This window comes from Camarhynchus parvulus, chromosome 2 (assembly GCF_901933205.1).
Source record: "Camarhynchus parvulus chromosome 2, STF_HiC, whole genome shotgun sequence".
NCBI lineage: Eukaryota > Metazoa > Chordata > Aves > Passeriformes > Thraupidae > Camarhynchus > Camarhynchus parvulus.
This window is the reverse complement of record NC_044572.1, coordinates 119,978,346-120,001,051: the sequence shown is the minus strand read 5'-3', so window position 1 is coordinate 120,001,051 and position 22,706 is coordinate 119,978,346. Positions and strand designations below refer to the sequence as shown.

At 37.3% G+C, this 22,706-nt stretch overlaps 1 protein-coding gene across 2 annotated transcripts in view; it reads left to right on the top strand.

Moving 5' to 3' along the window:
* Positions 1-22,706, top strand: part of STAU2 (staufen double-stranded RNA binding protein 2) — a 170,606-nt gene that overhangs the window by 106,818 nt on the left and 41,082 nt on the right. Inside the window, exon 13 of one of the 2 annotated variants that reach the window (XM_030944055.1) lies at positions 2,209-2,322. The exons of the other annotated variant lie outside the window; for it this stretch is intronic. Within the exon in view, the coding sequence (XP_030799915.1) occupies positions 2,209-2,322 (114 nt within the window). The remainder of the gene's footprint in view (positions 1-2,208; positions 2,323-22,706) is intronic. 2 annotated transcript variants of the gene reach the window in all.

Sequence of the window (22,706 nt, the reverse complement as noted above, 5' to 3'; positions counted from 1 at the left end):
TAAAGTCCAGTCTTTTGTGTTTTATATCACTATTCATATAATTAATATAGAAAGTGTTTATTTTGGTTTGGCTGAAGAGCTTCAACAGAGCAAGAGATAATTAGAAAACTGTTGTCTGAGAAATTACAAAATAATGGCCTTGATACATTGAGATGCGGCCAAAAATGCATAATGAAATCCCTTTGGGAGAGTTAAGCCTATAGAGATACCAAAATTCTGAATTTATTGCCATTTCAGTGTGGGATTCTAAAGGCGATGTGAGTCAAACCTGCTATTGCAGATAGTAGTGTCATGAAATACTAATAGTTTTTCCTCTGGCTATCTCCTGTTCTTTCATCTTGTTAGTCATTCTTTATTCCAGTGGACACTAGTGAATTGTATACTCATATTGTTCTGACAAAAACTTAACTGACAAACATGCTGCACAGTTCAGAAAGTGCCATTTTCCCATTTCTACACATGTGCTTTTCTTGGTCACTAGATTTTGCCCCTTTTGTGATGTTCTGTTTGCAGCACAGGACCATCTTCTTGATCTTTGCTGCCCCATTTCTCACATTGCATTCCCACAACACAAACTCAGCAGAAAATCTACTTTGCAACTAGTTGTGGAAGCTTGATAAGCCTTTGTCATAACAGTAGTCTCTGACATTTAAAGGACTTCAGTTTATATTGGTCAGCCAAATTTCATACCTTCATACCTCTTTCAATTAATCAAAGTTAAACCATTGTATATGTGAAGGGGCCTCTTGTGGTTTCTAAGTAAGTAGTATGGCTTTTCTGGCAGAGAGCCATAAGCAATTTAGTAGGCACATAATGTGGGGGTTGAGAGGAAGAGAGACAGGAATAATCCAGAAAGCTTTAAGAAGGGCTGAATGAAATCTGTATTTCTATACACAGTACAAGACTTTCACATTCTGTATCTTACTTTTGCCACAGCAAAACTGTTTTGGTGTGTTGTCAGTAAAGTAATTCTGAGACATAGCACCAACTTGGTTTTCCTCTTACTCAACCAGTTTTGCACTGGTTTTACTTCAGTTGAAGTATTCCCAGTTTGCACCTGTGGCAGTTAGACACAAGGGATTTAATACACAGTTTACAATTTTCATATTTTCACTAAACTGTTTCCACAGGAATAAACCTAAAGTAGTTCCTAGTTGTCTTCAGAAATAGCAAGATTTATTTGGTAGCCTAAAAGTCAGGATGAGGCTTTACCATGTACCTTTTGCCTGAGAGCCATACAGCTGTAAATAGATACTAACATAAAAGGTCTGTCTCCAGCAGAGCTGATCTCTCTTTCCAATTCTGACAGGGGTCACATAGTCAATGTAAATTACCACCGTAAACTAAATTCCACCTCTCCTGTAGAACAAAGCGCTTGATCTGCCTGTCTAGAAGTCAGGAGCTATGCAGAGAACTGTAATATTTCAACAGTTCAGCATGAGTGGCAACCTGTTCTTAATAATGAAACGCTAGCAACATTTAATTTCATTTTGTGTCACCGTGTTAAAATCCATCCTTTCTTTAGGAGATTTAAAAACCATCTGAAGGGAACCTGAAGACAAAGAGAATAATTCAAGTAGAAGCACTATCTTTCTCTGTATTTCTTGTAAGTTCAGGTTCAACATACACATCTTGATGCCCACAGGGAATGAGTTACATTTGGAAAAGGATAGTCTAGACACCTCAAGAAGAATGTGATTTCTCCGTTTTATCCGCCCTTTTGATTTAATTGAAATATGTATCATAATAGTAATGTCAAAAGTGTTAGTGGATTTTACTAGAAATGAAATTAAAATAGAAAAAATTAAACTATTTTTGGCAAGTTTTTCAAGGTTGCAATGATTTACTTGGGTGTTTTATAACTAAGCTACAATATGCTGCTAAGAATGACATGTAGGTTGGAAACTTTAACTTGAAGCTAGATTCTTATATAGATACAACATCTTGAATTCAGTCTGAAAGATGTCAGAATCTGAAGAACTCAGCACTTCAAAAATTATGCAACAGGCATATCATGGAAAATTGGGCCCCAGTTCAACATGTGACTATCTAGACTATTTTACACACTCCTTTTTTGATATTAAAGATGAATTCAATGTAAATGTCTGGAATTCTTCTTACAAGCTTGTTGAAAAGGGACAGTATTTTAGCATGACTCCCTTGTGCAAACGTGGTGTTTAGCAGATTACGTATGTTATTCTGTTATAGGTACACTACAGTGATAGACAAAATGGCAAAGAGTGTTTGACCTGTTTGACACTGTCTCCTGTGCAGATGACTTTCCAAGGTATCGGGAGCTCCATTGAAGCCAGCCATGACCAGGTATCCTACCTTCACCCCCCACTCTTGTAATTTTATTAATATCTGGTAAGGTCAGACTGTCAGCAATAGTAAATTTAAAATTTCGACACATCTTGTGCTTTTCATATGGCATGTTCTTGTCACAGGGGTTTACCTCTCTTGCCCTACTAAAATCCTGATTAGATCTAAAGAGTGAAATGAAAAGGAGACAAAGCTATATTGCCTTTTACATATTTTTAAGATATATTAGGAAAGCCTGAAGAGATTGCTTTGATTTTAAAGTCAGATGTAAGGTTTCTGCAAAGGTTATATTTGCTTTTATGTGTGTATCAGGTCTTGTCTATCCTATTTTTGTTAGAAGATTATGAGTAGTTGGAAAAGCAGAGAGATGAAGCCGTCATCTCTAGCCATCATCTGTCACAAGAAACTGGCATTTGAGAGGGGAAAGGCATTTTTAATCAGACTGTGTAAAACTTCCATTTTGTCTGGCTGTTGCTAAAACATTTAATTCAAGCGTCTGGCAAAAAGCCTGAAGAAAAAAAAAAGGCTCAATGTTAATCATTTATCACCCTGTTGCTTCAGATGGGAACTGAGGGGGACTTCCATTCTTCTTGTCTTGTCCTCCAACACTCGTACATATAAAAGCAAGACAAGACTTTGATACTCTGAAAGTATTAAAAGCAAAAAGGAAACAAGCAGAATAAAACATTAAACCAAACCTTGCACCTTTCATATCTTCAGTAAATTAGAAAAATTACCATGTTTACTTGCCTTTGCAGATTATCTTTAAGTGGTACTGTGTTCGCATTTGCTGCACATTTTATCAGACTCTACGCAAGATTCTCTAAGAAAAAAAAGAAAGCTGCCTTAAGAATTAGCAGAATTAGTTACTTTGGGGAAAAAGTTTTGGACACCCTTAGCCATGTTTTTGTTTGGTGGGTTTTTTATTGAAAGTTCCTAAGTTAGTTGTTAACATAAACTAAGCCCATTAGTTATTTATATGGTAACATGAGGATACTTCCTGCCCTTAAATGTTTGGTGTTTTACAGTAATGGAGAGCTGTGGTAAGTCAGACCATACTTTGACATTCATTTCTCATTTCATCCAGCAACTTGTTTATGCTGCTCTAAAGCTGCTCCATTTTTCTTTCAGTAAGGATAGGCTTTTAAAATATCGTTATAACACAAGTACGATATTTAGACATTTCAATGAAGTTAAGGTGGTCCCTGTCAGTTTGGTAACAACTACATTCTGGGCTACCAGCCAGCTTGGCCTTTGTCTTAGCATTTATTTAGGCTAGAGTATGATATGTAAACAGAAAAAAGACTCTGTAAGCAAAAAGCACATTTAAGCCATCTGAATAATTATATATCTAAGACCTCTAAATGAAAATGTTGTATTAAGCCTGAAAAGTCAAGCACCCAGAAATTAGGAAATTCCAGATTATGTGCAGCTTTAGTTTCATCCCAAATGTACCCATTCTGTGCTCCAAATGGCATATTCTTCTGAGAAGAAAAAAAATTCTGTAAAATCACAGATAAAGATTGTATCATAGCACATTCACAAATAGGTAGAATTACATTTACTTGGGCCATTATGTAGCTGGAATTTCCTCATCTTGTTTCAATTTGAAGTTTAAAAACTGTTCATAATTGGTTTTAGTTACGTAATTTTCCACAGGATTCTTAAAATGGAAAGATAAATGTTTTGTTATTGCATGATGGGGTGGTTGTTGTGTTACTGAACCCACATCACTTGTGCAAAGATTTCATCTGAGCCAAGAGCAAAAGAAAATAATAATCTGAAAGCCAAATGCCAACCAGTGTCTCACAAAATAAATCCACTCACTGGACAGGATGCACAAATTTCTGCTCATGCCTTTCCTAAGTGTCAAAGGAATTTCATTTTCTGGGGAAGAGGGGTGCTGTTAATGGGTTGTGTTTGATAAGGGGGTAGCAGGACTGGATTAAAGTATCATTTTCCATCACCTGAATAAAAAGAGAAAAATTAATCATTAGCAAGTCAAGGCACTGGAATTAATAAATTAATGACAAAATTAGGGCTATTAATGGACTAACTAAAAGAAAATTTCCCTTTTCTCTGTTGTTCCTATGTGCTTGGTATGTTTTTCCTTGTTTCCTACAATTTTACTCACAGTAGGTTGATTTGATGGTTATTACTCTTTTAAAAATAGGAGACAGAAATGCTGCACCTTTGTCAAACTGAACTTCATTTTAAAGTGTCAAATCAAATAAGTGCAAGATAACTGTGTGCTATAAACCTTGAATTTTAGAAACTCTTCTTTAACTTTTGTAATCTGTTACTTTTCAATCATGTCTGTAGTATTTTATGGCTTCTGGGATGGACTGATCACTTGGAAGCCTGGGATTTCAATGGAGGGATGGTGATTTCTGCCTCAGTAGGGAGGCCTGGCATGGTTTGACCTCAGGAACTGTCAGCTTCTGTGTTTATGAAGATAATTTTTCTCACACTCATTTAAAAATATTGATTCTATAATTTCTAGAGGTTTTTTATGGAACACTTTAGGCATGAGACTCTGGAATATTTTGGTGGAAAAGGGGTGAAAAGTGATATGTGAGAGTATCTAACAAAAAAGCTGTATACAGATTTGTCACTATATTGTGGCAGAAGAACCACAATACTGTGATATGTGGCAGCCAATCAAAAAAAAAAAGGATAAAAAAAAGAAAACTATGTTGCCAATATGATGCATCTCCATCACTATAGAACACCTTTTAGATTGGACTTGTCTTTTGTAATGTGTCTCCCTACTCATATCCAGTGGGAGATTTGCTACCCAGCAGATACCAAAGTGGTTACAATCCTACATAAATACATTATCTGGCTGTTTCAAATATGTCAAGACTTGACACTGCAGTTTTTCAAGTCTCTTGCTCTTTTCCTGTACTCTGTAGGGAGGTTTCATTCTTTAGATTGGTCTAGCTTGTGATTTTAATGAGTTCAAATATTTTCCCCACATACTTCAGCTGAGCACTTTCAGATTAATATAAACATATCATACTGGTACACTAATTAGTGTGTATTTCGAATGTCTGATTGACAAGGCATATCTCATTTGGTCATGAAGCAGTATTGTGGAAGCAATTGCTGATCTTTCACTTTTCTTTTGACAAAAAGAAAAAAATGGGAAACATTCCTAAAGCACCACTGCAGTCTATCCTGCCACATGTTTTGCTAGGTTTTGCATTCAGGTATGCCAACCTCTTTTATAAAAATTTAATGGGGTTCATAATTTTTTTTTCGTGAATGATTTCTTTCTATTTTTTCTGTTTCCTGTTACCTGACTATAACTCTAAAATTCTCTTTCCTTAACAGCAACTATTCTTTGGAGGGTTTTTTTTTTCAGTACAATTTAGTTACAAGTAGCTATTAGTTAAAATGGTCACCACTTTCTATTGATTTTCTCAATAAAAGCTGAGTTTTTCCTTAATGGTAGTAAAGCCTGGCATTTTTTACATTGCTGTGGGAGTGGTGACAACCTATTCTCAGGGCTTATGATGGACTTCAGGCATGTATTGTAAAGCTGGGGAATGAATTGGAAGTCAAAGTAATAGAAAGGAAGTCCAGATAGCTTTTTATTTGTGTCACTGAGAAAATTCAAGATATGAAAAGTAGGAGACAGAAAAGGGAAAAATTCATAGATAGGAGGTTATATAATCAAAAATAGTTGGAATGAAGCAGAAAACTAAGAAAGTGCAGGGAAATGAGGCAGTGAATGTCTGAAGGCCACAGAAGAGTGATAAAGAGAGAAAGTTAGAGCTAAGCAGGAGGGATGATCAAAAACCCCACCCAAAAAAAAGACATCCACACTGCTACATCTCAAAGTCCTGAAACCTGAATTTCTTGTTACTGCTACAAATAAATATCTTCCAGTTTTAGTGAACTGTGACACATGAAGAGTTCTTTGAATTCTTGAGTGCAGGCACACTAAGAACTCTAAGTTAGAAGTTGTAATGCTAGCAGTTGTAGGAAATGGAGATTTATGTTTTCCTTGGAGGACTCTAGTCAATATCTTAAAGTTGTTATAGATGTACTCAACAAATATCATTGGATTCACTATAATGGTAGCTAGGTAAAATTTGATGCCCTATGTCAAACAAGACAGCCTGTGACATATTCTCAATCTTAGAAGTGACATGCTTCTGCTATGCCTTGAACAAGCCAATGTCAAACTCAGCTTCCATGCTTACATGTATATTTTACAAACTTGCAATATTACCGTCTTTAGTGGCTTTATAATAATTGTTTTTCTGGATGTTACTGCTCTGATTGACTGAGTGCTTTGGGGTATCACACTCCTGTGGTTGTCGTAGCTGTGAGAGAATAAACATCTTGGGTGCATTCATAAGGCTTACTGAACAGCAGGCAAATTGAAAGTATGAATATTCATTTTAAAATGAAATTATTTAAAAGTCAGTGCTAGTGATGAGAAGGAACATCTTGGGCCCATTTTGAGATTTAGCATGCTTGCCATGGAGTACTCTGCCTGAGCAAGCAAATTTTTAACTCCAAGTAACTTAATGTTCATTGAGGAGTGACCAGCTCTCTACTTGAATTTCAGGAGGCAGATCAAAGAGCGGGCCATTGTCTTAAAGTCTCATTGCTTTAATACTTTTTGATGATTTTGGAGGTTTTAACCAAAAACATGTTTTTTGGAGCTGGCAATACCATTGATCTGTTTATTACTGAGTTCAGCTGTTTACTTCATCTAATTGTACTGTTAAAGTGATATCAATGAATCTTTTATGCCTATATTTTTCTTCCTTGCTTTTTTAATGTTACCCATTCTATTTATGTTGTATATTAGATTGTAGTTTTAGAACTCTTCTGCACTTTGCAATGCACAGAATAGAATACTTTTATTTTGCAGGAAGATACCAAATGTTTAATGTTATATTTAATCTACCACTAATAGCACTTTTATTTTCAAGTATAAAAATAGCTGGAAAGAGAGTGAGCAGGGGCAGAAATTGTAGAAGTGGGAGAGCTACTGATAAGATAGAATTTATCAGAGAGCCCAACATGAAGAGGGTGTACTGAAAGGAAGATGCCACATTCAGCAGTTTCAGAAATCACTGATGGAAAGCTTGGCAGACAGCAGTGGTGAGCAAACTGAAATGTGCTCTGTATCAAACCATCTTTGCTGGTCTGCAAACAGGCATTTCTCAACAGGGTTAACAGAGGTTGGGGATGCCCAGATGTGAGCAGCTCCTGGTGGCATTTGAATACAGGAAGGGCAGAAATAGTTCTCAAAGAACAATAGAGAGAGGTGACAGGCTCAAGAGAAGCTGCTTGGAGCATTAAGTTTTGAAAAGAAGCTCCACATCTCTGTTATGGTCTCAGAATTGCTTGTAGAGCACGCTCAGGAAGCAGCATCTAGGGAATTTACAAAAGCTAAAATAACTAAAGGTGTAGTCACGGAGTACGTGAAGGATAAGAATTTGTCCAGTGCTGTAACCAGAAAAGATAAATGGGGTTGTGTTTTTTGTTAAGATACCTTTCCAGGTCAGAAAACCAGATGATTTATTGGACACTACATTAATTACCAATTTATTTTTTTTGTAATGAGAAGTTAGTATTTTCTAGATGTTGAGATTTACTTCACAGTGGGGTTTTATGTCCTGGACATGGTCAAAAAATTTAAAAATGTCAAGATTTTCTTTAAAAAATACATGTATCCTTTTTTTTTTCCTTTTTTTTTTTCCCTTAGGTGATGTTATATGCTTAATTTATCAGCTCATTTCTACTTTACTTACTGTAAATGCATTTATCATTTCTTCAGGATGCCTTCTTCAATAAAATGATACGACTTCAGTTTTAATAAGTAAAAGTTTTCCAGCAGTTTTCCCAAAGTTTGGCAATTCCATTACAGCCCCTTCAGCATCAGGACTTCTACCTGATCTTATGAAAACATCTCACACAACTAGGTCTCCTTCCCCTTCAAAGGAAGGGGTGTCAGTATGACCACAGCTGAGTGCCCAATGCTCCAAAAGAGCCAGGTCATGTAGGAAAGAAATTTAACCTACTTTTGATATATAGCACGACGTTTTGCTTTTCTTCTGTTCTGTCTGTTAGGTTGATGCTGCAGTAAGGAGCCATCCCATCAGGTTTTAGTTAGGCTCACTGGACTGTTGTCTGCTATTTGATATTTTTCCTCATCTGTTGTGCTCCCCACGACTGTGTGTGGAAGTACTGGTACATTCTCTCCGTATTCTTCATCTTCTGTTTTGCATTATGTCAGTCTGGATGTACGTGACAGAACATTTGCTTTTCCCTGGCAGCTGCTAAAGTTTTCCTTGATGAGCCCAAGATCAAATGCTTGTATTTGTTCAGGAAGTGTAATCTTTAATTTTCAAAAAGTGGGTTACTAATTAACTGCTGAATGGGAAAAATATGCAAACCAAGGCAAGCCTATCTCCTTGCCAGACTCTTTCAGTCCTCTCATTCAGGGCTTCCTGAGTAGATTCCCAATGTGACTGCTTCTTGCTGAAGATGCATAATAGGATTTTTCAGTGCTCTGTGTATGCATGTTTGTTTACACAGCAATGTCAGCAGGGTATGAAATGCTTCTGTTGCAGTCTCTGCCTATCTTAAGTGCTTGGCATGTAACTCATAACTAATGACAAACAAAGACCATGTATATTTTTGGGACTGTCTTCATCTGTCGGGAAAAGAGAAAAAAAAGGCAGAATATCCTCCTGACTGCTATTGGTGAGGTCTCACAAGAGTGGTGAGGTTCACAGGATCACACAATGGTTGAGGTGGGAAGAGACCTCTGGAAATCACCTGGTCCAAGGCCCCTGCTCAAGCAAGGCCACCTAGAACAGGCTGGCCAGGCTGTGTTGAGGAAGCTTTTGAGCATCTTCAAGGTGAGACACTCTGCCTTGGTTGTTCTTTCCCATTTACTTCATCTCTAGTCCTGGCTGCTTCCTAAACTACTGAGCTAGGTGCAAACAAGCTCATTGAGTTGAACTGATCCACTGGGCCTTAGATAAATGCCAGTGCTGAAACAAGGGAAACATCAGGACTGCCCACAGGAGAGGAGAGGAGAGGAGAGGAGAGGAGAGGAGAGGAGAGGAGAGGAGAGGAGAGGAGAGGAGAGGAGAGGAGAGGAGAGGAGAGGAGAGGAGAGGAGAGGAGAGGAGAGGAGAGGAGAGAGAGGAGAGGAGAGGAGAGGAGAGGAGAGGAGAGAGGAGAGGAGAGGAGAGGAGAGGAGAGGGAGAGGAGAGGAGAGGAGAGGGAGAGGAGAGGAGAGGAGGAGAGGAGAGGAGAGAGAGGAGAGGAGAGGAGAGGAGAGGAGAGGAGAGGAGAGGAGAGGAGAGGAGAGGAGAGGAGAGGAGAGGAGAGGAGAGGAGAGGAGAGAGAGAGGAGGAGAGGAGAGGAGAGGAGAGGAGAGGAGAGGAGAGGAGGGAGAAGAGAGAGGAGAGGAGAGGAGAGGAGAGAGGAGAGGGAGCCATCTCTTTCCACAGCAGCAAGTTGTTGGCTCAGCTTACCCACTTTGTAAAATGATGTTTAAAGGGGATGAGGCAAAAATTAACTGTACAGAGAAGTTAATTTTTTGTAGAAATGTGTGTCTTCAGTACCCTTAAAGCTGTTCACTGTGCAGTAGCGTGACTTGGCACAAGTAGGAGATCAGGAATGGCATGTGGAGGGAGGAAGAGCAGGGCTGTAGCAGCCCTGACCTGCAGAAGTTTAGCTGCTTTGGAACTGCACCCTTTGTAGTTACTTGCATTAAAATACCTTAGCAAGCTTTCAGTGCAGTGTAACATGTGGAAGTGGCAAGAAAGGCATTAACAACATGCAATGAGCCAACCTTCCATGGACCACAGGCCAGCTGTTCGCTATCCTAAGTTTGCAATCTGTTTCTGGTTTGGTTGTTTTGCTGTTACTTTAGGCTCAGTTGGACAATGGTGGAATGTAAAAATCTTGAATTTTCTTGCTGCTGTGTCTGTTAGGAATGGGAAGAAGCTTAAAAGGGAAAGGTATTGGAGAAGTTTGGAAAAGCTAAAAAAGTCAGTTTACTGCCTTGTCACGCTTCAGCGGGAGATTCAGCCCACTTGTATTATCAAGAAATCTAACAGATTTTTCCCTGTCAGGGAAAAGCACGGGGAAGACAACAGAGGTAGGTTCTTCTCCTACTCAACAGCTAAAAATGGATAGGCATACACCTACTGGACAAAAGATAGTAACAGAGATAGAGGCAAAAATCAAGTGGGAGGAGACCCACCCCCAAGTAGCTTGTCTTGCAGTTGGGATTGACAAAGAGCTAGGTTTTTTCATTTAAACCCCTGACAGGCAACATTTTAATTTTAATAGTTTTGTGCATTTTAATTTCTAGGACTGGTTTTCAAAGTTATGAATTAAAACTAACACTCAGTCAGAGCCCAGCTTTTGTAGGAACCCCTATTTTAGACAAAGACATTAGCAATATATACACTGAATTTTGTTGCCCACCCCGTGCTAGCTAGAGTTGTTCTGTGGCATTTTCCACACACTACTCAAAGTAATGCTATGTCTGTTTGGTGGTTTATGTTTAATCACTTGTCATCCAGTGAAGTTGCTTAAGACCCTAATTATATAATTGGCATTTCAAGTTACATTTCCTTAACCATTCTACAAGACAAAATAATGATTTGCACATGTGGCATCTGAAGAACTGTGCTTTTGCCAAAATTCTGTTTGCCACCTAATTTTTCCACTTCTCTTGAAATAATATCCCACGGCGGGCATTATGCATGCATCTAGCACAAATGAAATTTCATTGTATTTGGTTTGCACAATCTTCATACAACCCCTTGATCTACACATTGCAAGCAGAAACTAAATTTGACATCCTACATCCCTTTATTTCAAGGATTCATTTCAAGAAGCCAGAATCTCATAATAAATGCTCTGACAATAGACTTAAGGTGAAATAAATGAGGTCAGGACTCATAAGTAATTAGTAATTAGTAACAGGTAATTTTGGAAGTGTAAGCACGAGAAAGTCGTGGAGCAATGTTGAGGAGCACTATGATTAAACTCAGTTCCTAGACATCTGTGCTTTCTTCCCTGGAGGTTTTTTTAGATACCCCATCAAGAAAGAGCTGAAGACTTACCCTGGCTTGATGGCTAATGGTTTACCTGAGAAAATGACCTCTCTTTTTTACGTGCTTGTCATTGATGTCCTGACGGAAAGTGTCAAACATCTCAAGGGATAAAGGTGTTTATACTCTTTCCTATAGCTCATTTAACATAAAATCCAAGTCCCTCTGTCTGCTTCCAAACTCATTACCTGTGCAGGTTTTTTGTAGTCACACTGGGCTTCTAAGGTCATTGAGTCAGAACGTCCCACTGTTTGAGACAAGAAGGAGTCACCAACGAACCTTCTCTTCAAAGCATCAAATGTTCAATGTCCTTACATGGTACAGGAGTTTCTGTATCCCCAGAAGCTCTGTATGTACTTGTGCCCTCCATTTTGTAGCCCTTACAGACTGCCTTTGTTCCAATGCTAATGCTTCATTCCAGCAAGATCCTTCACATATGCTAAATGTAAGAGTGCTTCCAAGTAATTCGCTCTCTCAAGGATCCAGGACTTGAGATAATAAACACTAGAATGGAGGTATCAAGCAAAACCAAAGCAGTGAACTCTTAAGTTAAACTTTAAATTTTATCAATATTTCTTCATATTCATTCTTTCTCTTTCCCATCATAAGAGAGAATGTAAGACCTAGTTTTCCACAGATCCTTACGGCTGTACAAATAATTGATTTTACAGTCCAAAATCTCCTCTCTCATCCTTTATCCCCTCAAAAAAACCCCACCAGTTCAAATTGGTCCAAAATAAAGAAAAAAATGCTTCTGGCCAAAAAAAATAATTAATTTTGTACTTGGGCATTTGTAGTGAAACTGAGAAAATGGCTGAGATTTACAAAACTGGTGGGAAAGATGATGAACTATTTTACCAGTAAGCTCAGGGGTTCACGCTCTCATGCAAGATGCAGAAGATGTAAGTTTTGTTCTGTCCTTGTCCCCACAGGACCATGAACCCTCTTTAGGAACCCTTCTTATGCAACAGAGAGTCACAGCTGGGCAGTCCCAGGAGCACAAAGTGGTAACCACAGAACAGTCCTGGTTTTGACTCAATGAACAGTTGTCTCAATAGAGCTGCATGAGCAGAAAAACTTAGTGGAATTCTTATTTGATATTAACCCCTTTGATCTGAATAATGAAAAGAAGAATTCTTATCCTCCTGGGAGTTAAAGAGATTTAAGCTATGATTTTTCACAGTCTAGTATTGACCATCAAGTCAATAATGGACTTGATGGTCAATACTTCTTCCCCTTCAGTTTTCACCACAAGCGGGCAAAGCTAAAGAAACTGTAGCAGGTAACTTCTAATTTCTAAAGGTATTTACAGTTCACAATGCAGAATATCCATCCTTGCAATGTATTTCCAATGTTTCCTGGAGGAATATGCTTGCTGTGCTCCACAGCCAGCCCCATCCCTGCCTTGGGGAGGTATCCAGCTGGTGGCAGCATTGTTCAAACCTCCAGCCATGTGCTCCTCTGGGTGGAAGCTGCCACATGGACCTAGAGGTGAGACTCCCAGGTCAGGGTATAAAGGCAATTTAAGGCAGTAGGACATATTCAGATCAAGTCACTGTGCTCCCCAGCAGTACCTGGAAAGTCTTTGTCTTCCTCCCTTGTGTATTTCTTCTAAGCGTAACCTGCTGACAAAACAAGATCTTTCTTTCCTCAGCATTCAGCTCTTCAGTTGTCTGTAAAAGAGCTTTACATTTGTTTCGGGGTATTTAAAACTTGGTTGCATGGCATGGATTCATAAAGGACATTTTGGCAGCTGCTGTTGCTGAATCTCTTGTATCGGCTGTAGATAAAGTGATGCAAGTGCCAAAGCCTCAAGTCTCTTATGCTGATAGGAGTGGAGCTCTGAGCAGCCCCTGTACCCACCATGTCTCAGCCACTTAGATAAAAATAACACCTTTTGCTGATACTGGTTACAAGGCTTATCCCAGTAATGGAAAGATTTTAGATGGTTTGTGAGGCCACAGAATGCCTGTTTAGACATTCCTTCGAAATGTTGGGCTGTTCAGCAAGTCCGTCTTATTTCATACTCCTTCCTAAATATTTCCTGCTTCAACATTGTTTTGAATAATTGGGGTAGTTCTTTCTAGCAGAGCATGCTGAATGAAATTATGAATTGAGGAGATTTTTATGTTGTTGTGTTTGATTCAATACTCCATTGTCATTTGTGTGAGGTGGTATAATAATGCACTATCAGTCATTTAGTGTGGAGCTGGGCATACATGAACCTTTGTGCCTGTGAGTGGGGCTTCCCAGGGTGCCTCAGTTCATCAGTGCAGATAATACTGCAGAACCTGGGGCTTGATTTTGGAATGCCACAGAACAGGATCATTCTTCCTAATTAAATGAAAAGTAAAGGCTCAATGTATAGAACCTTTTTTTCTTGGTCATCATGTGTCTGTCCATGCTTGTGAGAAAAATAATAGGAAAAAAAAAGGGCAAAGTAATGTTTGCCATAATTTTATAGACTGCAAAATAATTAAGCAAGAAGATGTGGGTTTGAGAGGGAGTTAAGGAAATTAAAAGGAGGCATCAAACACTGGCTTGATCCAGAAGTGCTTAAAATCCCATTTGCCCTTACAGAATGAAAATACTAGTGAGGAATTCTGACATGCTGGCAAAGGCACAATTTAGACATGTCAAACTACTTTAAGATAATTTGAAAGTTTCTTGGCCCTCATTTAAATAAACTGGATCTTGAGTTTTTTGGAACTCTCCTGATAAGTAACACTTAAAACCCTTTTGATCAAATACCCTTTCTCAGGCAATTACATGTTCTTAATTTAGAGGCCAGTTCAAAAGATTGCTTGTTACCTTCCTTTAACAAATGTTCAAGTGCTGCAGTTTTCTGATCCTTTTAAAAAAGGCAAACAAGGAGAGTTTGCACAATAAAAGTTCTTTTTTATTCTCAAATTAATTATTTTGAAATATCTCACAGATTACATCAGTTTCTTCCTTGCATTCATGTTGCAAGATGGCGAGTATTGTATATTGCTAGTGATGCATTAAATTAGTTGTTTACATTATAAAATCTAAACATATTAGAATCTTTTGTGTTTGTCTTCAAAGATTCCTATTCTAATAAAGCTTTCTGAAACAAGTAAGGTTGTCTTTTTTGTTTAGTTTATGCATCAGTGGAGAACCTAAAGATTTGTAGCCTCTAGCCATCCGCGTCTGTGTTTAGTAGAGTGTAAGGAAATTGTGTTTTGGAAAATATATATTATCTTTTCATATAAAAGGGAAAGTTATACTTTTAAATAAATTATTTTTCATTTAGAAAAGGTAACACCTGAGACAAATGTAAATGGAAAGAGTCAAAGTTTGTACTCCTCTCAAAGAATTTGTTTTGCTGCAACTTTTAATTGGAATAAAAGAAATATGTATATAGTCCTGAAAAATAAAGATCTTGGCTGAATCCTCCCTATTTTTGATAGCTTTGTTCACTCTTCGGGTCAAAATGCTTCTGAGTGTTAAATGATACAAGACCAACATTCAGAAAAGAACAGTATTTGGAATTTTAAAGAAACTTTGCTGTTTGAACTCACAGTTTTGCTCTATAACAAATGTTTTAACAGAGTTGTAATGGAATATGAAAAAGAAAATCAAAAGCTGAAAGCTTGAATATGGCTGGAGTTGCTTGGTGAAAGCAACTTTCACTTTTGAGGGAAGTTCATGACTGAAGTTTTAGAAGCAAAGCAGCTTCTCAGAGAGTCAGCAGAGCAGCATGGCAGTGGGTGTCCACACTTACCCCTTGAAACAATCCTTTCCAGTGCAATATGTCTTAGTTCTTCATCTAGAGAAATGACTGCTCTAAGATATATATATACACTTATATATACACACTTTGACTTTTTAGGTCATACTGGTCATACTGCATCTGCCTTATGAATCTGTGTTTTAATATGTTTATACATACATCTTCCTATCCTAACAGTGTTGGCAAGTCAGGAGTAAACAGCAGGATTTTATTTACCTGTCAAAGCCCCAAATAACTTGCATTAAGCCAATGACCAAATAAAATGTCACAGTTATACTTGATAGCATCTGGAAAGAAATGTAGCAAGCTAAGTGTTAACTTCAGAATCAGATTATTTTCTGTGTACAAGATATGGCTTTTAGAATAACATGCCAAGAGCGCTTCATATCTCAACAGCCTCCAGAACATACAGCAATATAACAAGCACTGGGTTATAGTAAAACTTGGGAAATGTGACAAAATAAGCAGTGCAGTGAAGAGAACTGTACTGAAACCAGTTGAAAAAACAGGAAGGATAGAACTTGATAAAATCATGGAAAATCTTAAGGAACATCTAGTTTCAGATCATGACAGTGAGAAAAGCGATAAGGAGTAAACTGTTGTTTTTCAATAAGCTTTCAACTTTGGACAAAAAAGCAGAGTGATTGAAAGGTACCAGAGACTTTTGATTAAATAAAACAGTAGCTTTTTAAAGTGATGTGTAAAGTTATAAAAAAGATAATATATTATTTGCCTGAAAGATTTTCTTTTAATGAAAGGAAGCATGAGAAGGTATGAAACAGTCTGATATAACAGCCTGCCAGAAATTGTTTCAAAGGTTATCATCACTTGCTTAGTTATTTAGGCAAGATGTGTTCCTTCAGCTGCCTAAGGACAGTGCTGTGTGTAACAATGAAGTAGCACTCAGCTGAACAGTTTTAATAAAGTTAGAGGTTAATCATGAGGCTTTAAAAATAATACAGACTGTGAAACAAAGTCTAAAGTACAAATCAAGGCCTTGTGAGAAAAATGAAAAAGTCTATGTTTCAACTATACCCTCTACTTCTGGACTTCTGATTCAAGATACTTTATGCTACCGTATTTATTAAAAAGAGCACACACAGCTTTTAAAACACTCGCTCTTTAAGAAATTCTGCCTAAATGTCCTGATCCTGTAAACATTTCTGTACTCATGTAGGTCTACCTATGAGGTGTTCTATTAGGTTACCACGTGATTAGTCTGTGCAAGGTACAGAGTCAAAAATGCAAATTCAACTGGTGTCAGTGGAGGCTGATCTGAGGTGAAATACTAAATGCAGCTATATGGTCTGGGGTTAGGATCCCATCTTTGCATTGGCTGGGGTCTTTTCTAAGTGCTCGAGACTAAACCACCACATCCCTGAACACAGTCATGTTAAGAACTGATGTTCCTATGGTTATTTCTTTAAAACCCAGGGTGTGTGAAAGCTGCAGTTTCCAGCTGTCTCATGATTTTTATAGTAGAATGAGTAATTTGTATTTTGAACTCCCTTTTGCTCTTTCTATTTTTTTTTTTTTTACAAAACATTGTAGCTGGCACTTGCATGCCCATTGCCTCCAGCTGGACAAAAGTGACTGAAGTGGAAAATTTTGTTCACAGTTGTAGAAAAAGAAGTGATGAGAAGCATAGAAAAGTAAAGGCTCATTGTTGAAATCACAGGAATTCATGCCCCTTGTCCTGAGAAGAGATATGTGGCTGGGTTGTATCTTGAAGAGCAGTGTCTTGTTTTGAGTAATGCCTCTTACTTCCCTCCTAGACCTGCCTCCTAAAACCTTGCTCCGGATCACAAATCATTCGCAATTGAGAGAGCAGCAGCCCAGACTATCAAAGACTGGTATTTGACTGATGGTTTGATCATGAGTGCAGTTTTTAGGGGGGTGGTCTTTATCAGCTGGAAGAAGATTCTAGGTTGTATGTCATGAACTTCTGCATTTGCAGCCATGTTCTCCATTTCAAGTAGAAATTAGGAGGTAAACAAGCCAAGTTACTAGCTAAAAGCGGTATAACCAGGTGCCATGCCTTGGTTTCTGTTATATTAAAAGTCAGAATGTCTTTTCAGGTTGTGAAGTGGACAGTGTGAGTAACTGGTGTAGTGGCTCTGGAATCTTGCTAAAGACAGTGTTTCAGAGTGTGCATCTGAAGTTTCTATTCCACTCCTTGTCTGGCAGAAGAAAGAAATATCTCAGTATCACTCTTACTCCTCTCTACTCTGGGGAGAAGTTGTGCACCTTTCTTCTAATCTCATCTTCCTCTACCTTTTACAAGACCTTGGTTTTGTCTTTGATACTCTTAAGACATCTCCCAGCAAATCTCTCTTCTTGTAGGTATTGCAAATCCACTGTCAGGTTGCCCCAACCTTCTCTCAAAAGCAGAATAACTTAAACTTCTTTAGTCTTGAAATACAGGGAAGATTTTACATCCTTGACTTTTTTTTTTTTCCCAGAAAACATCTGATATTTCAATATACCTCTTAAACTTTAGAGCTTAGAGCTAAATGTGATCAAGTTCTAGTATATCAATGCTATCTCTACTGGTAATAACACTTTCCTGTTTCTTGATATCATTCTGACCATGTGCCTAAACATTTGCTGCTGTAGCCTTTGCCTTGCTTTTGATATCAATTTTTTAATGTTGTCTTTTTCTGGAATAAATGATCTGCATCTGAATGAGATGGAACTTGCATCATTGTGGATTACCCATTGAAAGTTCCATTTTACAATGCTTATATGCCGATGTTAGGGGTTTACTCCCTTTTTATCAATTCTTACTCTGTGCTTGGGAGAAAGCAGAGAATACAGCAAGAATGCCTTATCTCTGTTGAAAGTAGGTCTTTATAAATGAAAAATAAGAGTCAATTTCCCCTAAATTTGATTATTTCATGAATTCCATTCCTTAAGTACTGAAAGTAAAGTTCAAAATGTTAACGTGGTGATATGATTAGGATGCTTTTCATGAATGTGGTCTGTATGAGGCTGGGCTCCCATTCAGAATCAATCAATCAGTGCCCAGTAGGTTTTCTAAGTAAATGTTGTTAAAAGTTGCATTTACAGAGAATGTATTTGTGTTCTCTAAATAATCATCTGGCATACTCTTTGCATAATATCCTTATGTAGTGTCAAAAAATACGGAGAAAATACATCTTAAAAAATGCAAATTTTCCTACAAATGTACAGGAAGCAGCATCCATCTGAGCAGTGATGTTGAAACCAACTTATTAATCCAGTCCTATGTCAAAATACTTATACAGTGTTGAATATAATAAAATTATGACTGTGATTAGGAACAGAGTTCTTCCAAATTGCCCCAGAGCTAAAAAAAAAAAAAAAAGAGTATATTGATATGCTGCCTGTCTACATAGAAAGTAGTGTATATATTTTATATTCATTCTGACAGAAATTGCAAAAATTTCTATGCCATTACAAAGCACTTGTGTAAGTAGTTAAAATTAATTCACAGGAGTAACTTGTATGTAAAATCACTCACTTACACAGCATTTTCAAGACCTGGCCCAGACTATAAGTTTCTATCAACATACTTAAAATACCTTGTCACTGTGATGTTTCCAGTATGAAGTATACATCAGATGAAGAATCAAATTATATTTCATGTTTGAAATACATTTTAAATATTTTCCTTTGCTATAAATTTCTCCAGTACAATGTTTTTTCTGCTGAAATCTAAGAAGATCTCTTTAATTGTGTAGTGTTGTGTTTCAGTAATTCAAGTCATGGTGCAGGTGGTACATGCAGTTTACTGATGTTAGAGATAGTATTTAAACAACTCCATGCTCAGAGGTAGTATATCAAAAGTTTTTAAATTGGGGGTGACAGAAGCTGGTGCTGCACTTTCATGTTATCCAACAATGTGGAAGAATTTTGACATATGGTTGGAATGATCAAACTACACCAGTTTTACTGTCTAACTTCATTTGACGTGCATTTCAAAGATATTTCAAAATTATTAGGTTGTATACAGACTTACAGTTAGAGAGTTTACCTTCCTTATGGAACATTTTAATAAAGTCTGATACAAGGGAGTTTATGATCTCAAAACATTACATAAAGCTGATATATTTTTTTGTAAATCTTCTTTTATGTTTAATTTTCAAGTCATGTAGAAGCTGTAGTTTCTACAGGAGCTGTTACTATAAAAGTGAAGCATGCTGCTACTAACCAGCCCACATTATTTTGCAAGCACACTTCTTCCATTGATACAAGAAGAGACTGTCCTAGAAATACAGAAAATTACTTTAGCTCATCAGCATTTTGTAGACATATAATAGGTAAAATTGGAAAACAAAAGTAGGGTTAGGAAGCCCAGAGTAGTTTGGTGATACATTAGAAATTGTATGATCTATGCAAGCTTAAGATGAGTTGTAGAATATTTACTGGTTTGTTGCTTTTCGATAGAAAAGCCAACCAAAGTTTCTTTAAATCTCTTTGTTGTTTTGCTTAATACTGATGTGACTCAAAGAGCATTGGGGTAAGCATAGATATGAACACTTTTTAATAAGGTAAAAATTGTATGTGATTTAAAATTTTCTATGAACACTTGCATTTGTTCAGGATTCTGACATCTGGGACCCAAAGGACTTGATTTACTTCTGTAGTTGCCTGAATGTATGTGTCCTATAAAATAAATTAGGATTTCAAAACTTAGGAAAATTAATTTAATTACCAAAATTACTGTAAAAATAATGATTGAAAGTTAGTTACATTAAAAATACTTGAAAGTGGCTTCCTGGGTTTTTAATTTAAACTTTTTTTTGTTTGTTTAATTATTATGAAGCATTTCCCTACAATTTTAGCCAGCATAAGATATTTTATGTCAGCGATGCCTTTTTCTGTCTGAGTACCAGGTGCATTATTGCACAGGGATTCACAAAGGGAACCTCACCACAACAGCACTTCATAATTATCTGACAGAGCAGCGAATGATGGTTTGGTGTTTGCCGTGCTTATCTGCAGCAATAACAAAGGATTAAAAGCTTCCTTGCTCCTGTGTTGCAGTCCCCATTCTTTCCCTGCTGGCTCACACAGGCGAGAGAGACATGTTTATACCAAGCACAAAGCTCAGCAGAGGCTGGAGGAGGGAGCTGCTCAGTAAGAAGTCAATATATGTCTCATATAAGGAAAAGCAGCGTCCTGTGCCAGAGCCATTTCTGTTAAACAGAAGCCTATGGGGGAAGGATTATGACGTGTGATTGAGACACCTGTTGAGAAAATAGGCAACTATTGACAAGTCTGATTCATGACTGAGTGACTGCTCTGCTAGTCTTCACATGATCCCCACCGAGAGCGAGCCTCGACCGCCTGCTAAACAAGGGCTGTTTGAAGTTTCTTTTTAACATTTCCAAGACGTTAATTCAGCAGGACATCTCCACTGGGGTTCTCGATGTCACCAAATCAGCAGCTGTTGAAATCCATTCACTTCAGCATGAAATGTTTGCATAAGTTTTTTTCTTTTTTTCTTTTATTTGTGACAACAGCAAAGTAAATAAAACCCTAAAAATCCTGCACTACTCAACTTGTAGATGTGTGAGAACAGCTTCTGGTCACAATTGTAGCTGCTAAGGCAAAATATTTATTTGTAGAGAACAATGACAATGAGAGTTTATTATGATACAGAAAAAGTACTGATTTTAGTAGACATTTCTGTCACATTTTTCTATGTAAACATTCAGTTAATTTTGGTGCCAGCTGTCGAACTTGTGTGAAAAGTGTTTTGAAATGGAGTTGTCTTTGTTTTTCAATTCAAAAAAATCTTAAAAGTCTAAAAGCAAATGTTTCCTATTCTTTCCAGTCAGTAAATGAAACACTGTTTTTCGTGTAGGAAAACATTTCTATCTGACTCACATTTCCCTGAGAAAACAGCTTGTATCATAGAATTAGTTTAGTTTGAAGGGGAAACAGAACAAGGCAAGACATGTAAACATATTACAAAGCTTACTTTGATATTTAAATGCTTTTTTTTTTTCATTTCCTGGCCATCTGAAAAAAGGTGTGGTGAATGTAGTCAATTGTAAATAGAAACTCTGTATTTTCAGTCAGCTTCATTGTTAAACCCGAGAACTGCTGACCACATATGAAGACTCCCCGTTTGAGCCATCCTTCCTCTGTTTATTAAATCTGTTAAGACTTAAGTGTATTTTTACAAGTTCATTAATGTATTCCATTCTCTCTGATGTATTTTTTCCCACTATTATCAGATTTCATTATATGGGAGGAATTATCAGATCAACCCATTATACAGCCGAGCAGCGTTAAGTCTGATTGGAATTTGGGCTTCCCTCCGTTTACAGGGGGAATATTGTGTAAATCAGACTCTCGGGTTTCAGTGGGAGGCACAGGGCTGCACAGCATCCATTTGTCAAGTTGATTGCACCTCAGCAAGGCTGCATTAGCTTGTCTTTGAACAGAAGTGAAATCCTATGCGAAGCTCCCCTTTCTGTCATTTACACTAACATCCATCCTCTTAAACCAAGGCCTCAGAGAAAAAACAAAGTGATGGCACAATATAATCAGTCACTCAGGTTGTCTGTCATCTGTTTTCTTAAGGAAATGACTTTTAAGTTAGTGGAGCAGAAAATTGAAGAAAATTAGCAGAAGGTTGTTGTAGAAGCAGGAGGAATTTTTAAAAATTACAGATCTACAGGGAGAAGCTCTGTTGCATAAAGCCAAAAGAAATGCAATTGATTCTGGTTTTTGGTTTAGTATTATTGTAATGCCAGCATACCCAATATGCAATAATTCAACTTTTAATGAGACTTTATTCATAAACTTGAATTGGGTTGTAAACGCACAATAAAAAACTGGTATGCACATTTTCAGCTTTTATATCAGTGACTGTGTTTTATGATGCTGAATACTCCAGTAATTCACACTCTTTTCCATGTGTCAGGAAACCTGCCTACGTATCTCAGAAATATTAAGCTGGAAAGGCTGTTGTAAATAGCTCTGGGAAGAGATTTGGAAGTTTATTGAAAGTCAGAGAACTGGCTTTTTACCTGATGAAAATGGCAGTAGTAAATAACAATAATTACTCAAACCAATGCACAGGGAAACTTGTGCAGTACAACTGCAACTGTTGCTACAGGGTTAGAGGTGTAAATTAGGAAAAGACAAAGACACACATTTTGCATAAGGTCAAAAGCACCATATTTTAATGCACTTCTTTTCCTCCCATCTTCCTAAACTCTTCTGTCCACTTTGGAGGTAAGTTTTTAATTAGGGATACTTTGGTTTCACTTCAATCACAAGGAGAGTCAGTTTTGTCATATGTATCTTAAGGGAACATTTTTCAGTGTGGTATTTTTTAAGGGAGGATTGTGTATGGCTATTTTAAGTTAGAGAAAATAACACATTCCTAGTCTAAAATAAAAACAGTGAGTTCTTGCAACAAACTGGTGTGAATTTTGAATTTATTTAGTTATTTTGGAATAGATACGCCTTCTAACAGCTTAGCATGTAGTAAGTAACTAGCATCTGTCAAATGTGCTTCTTTC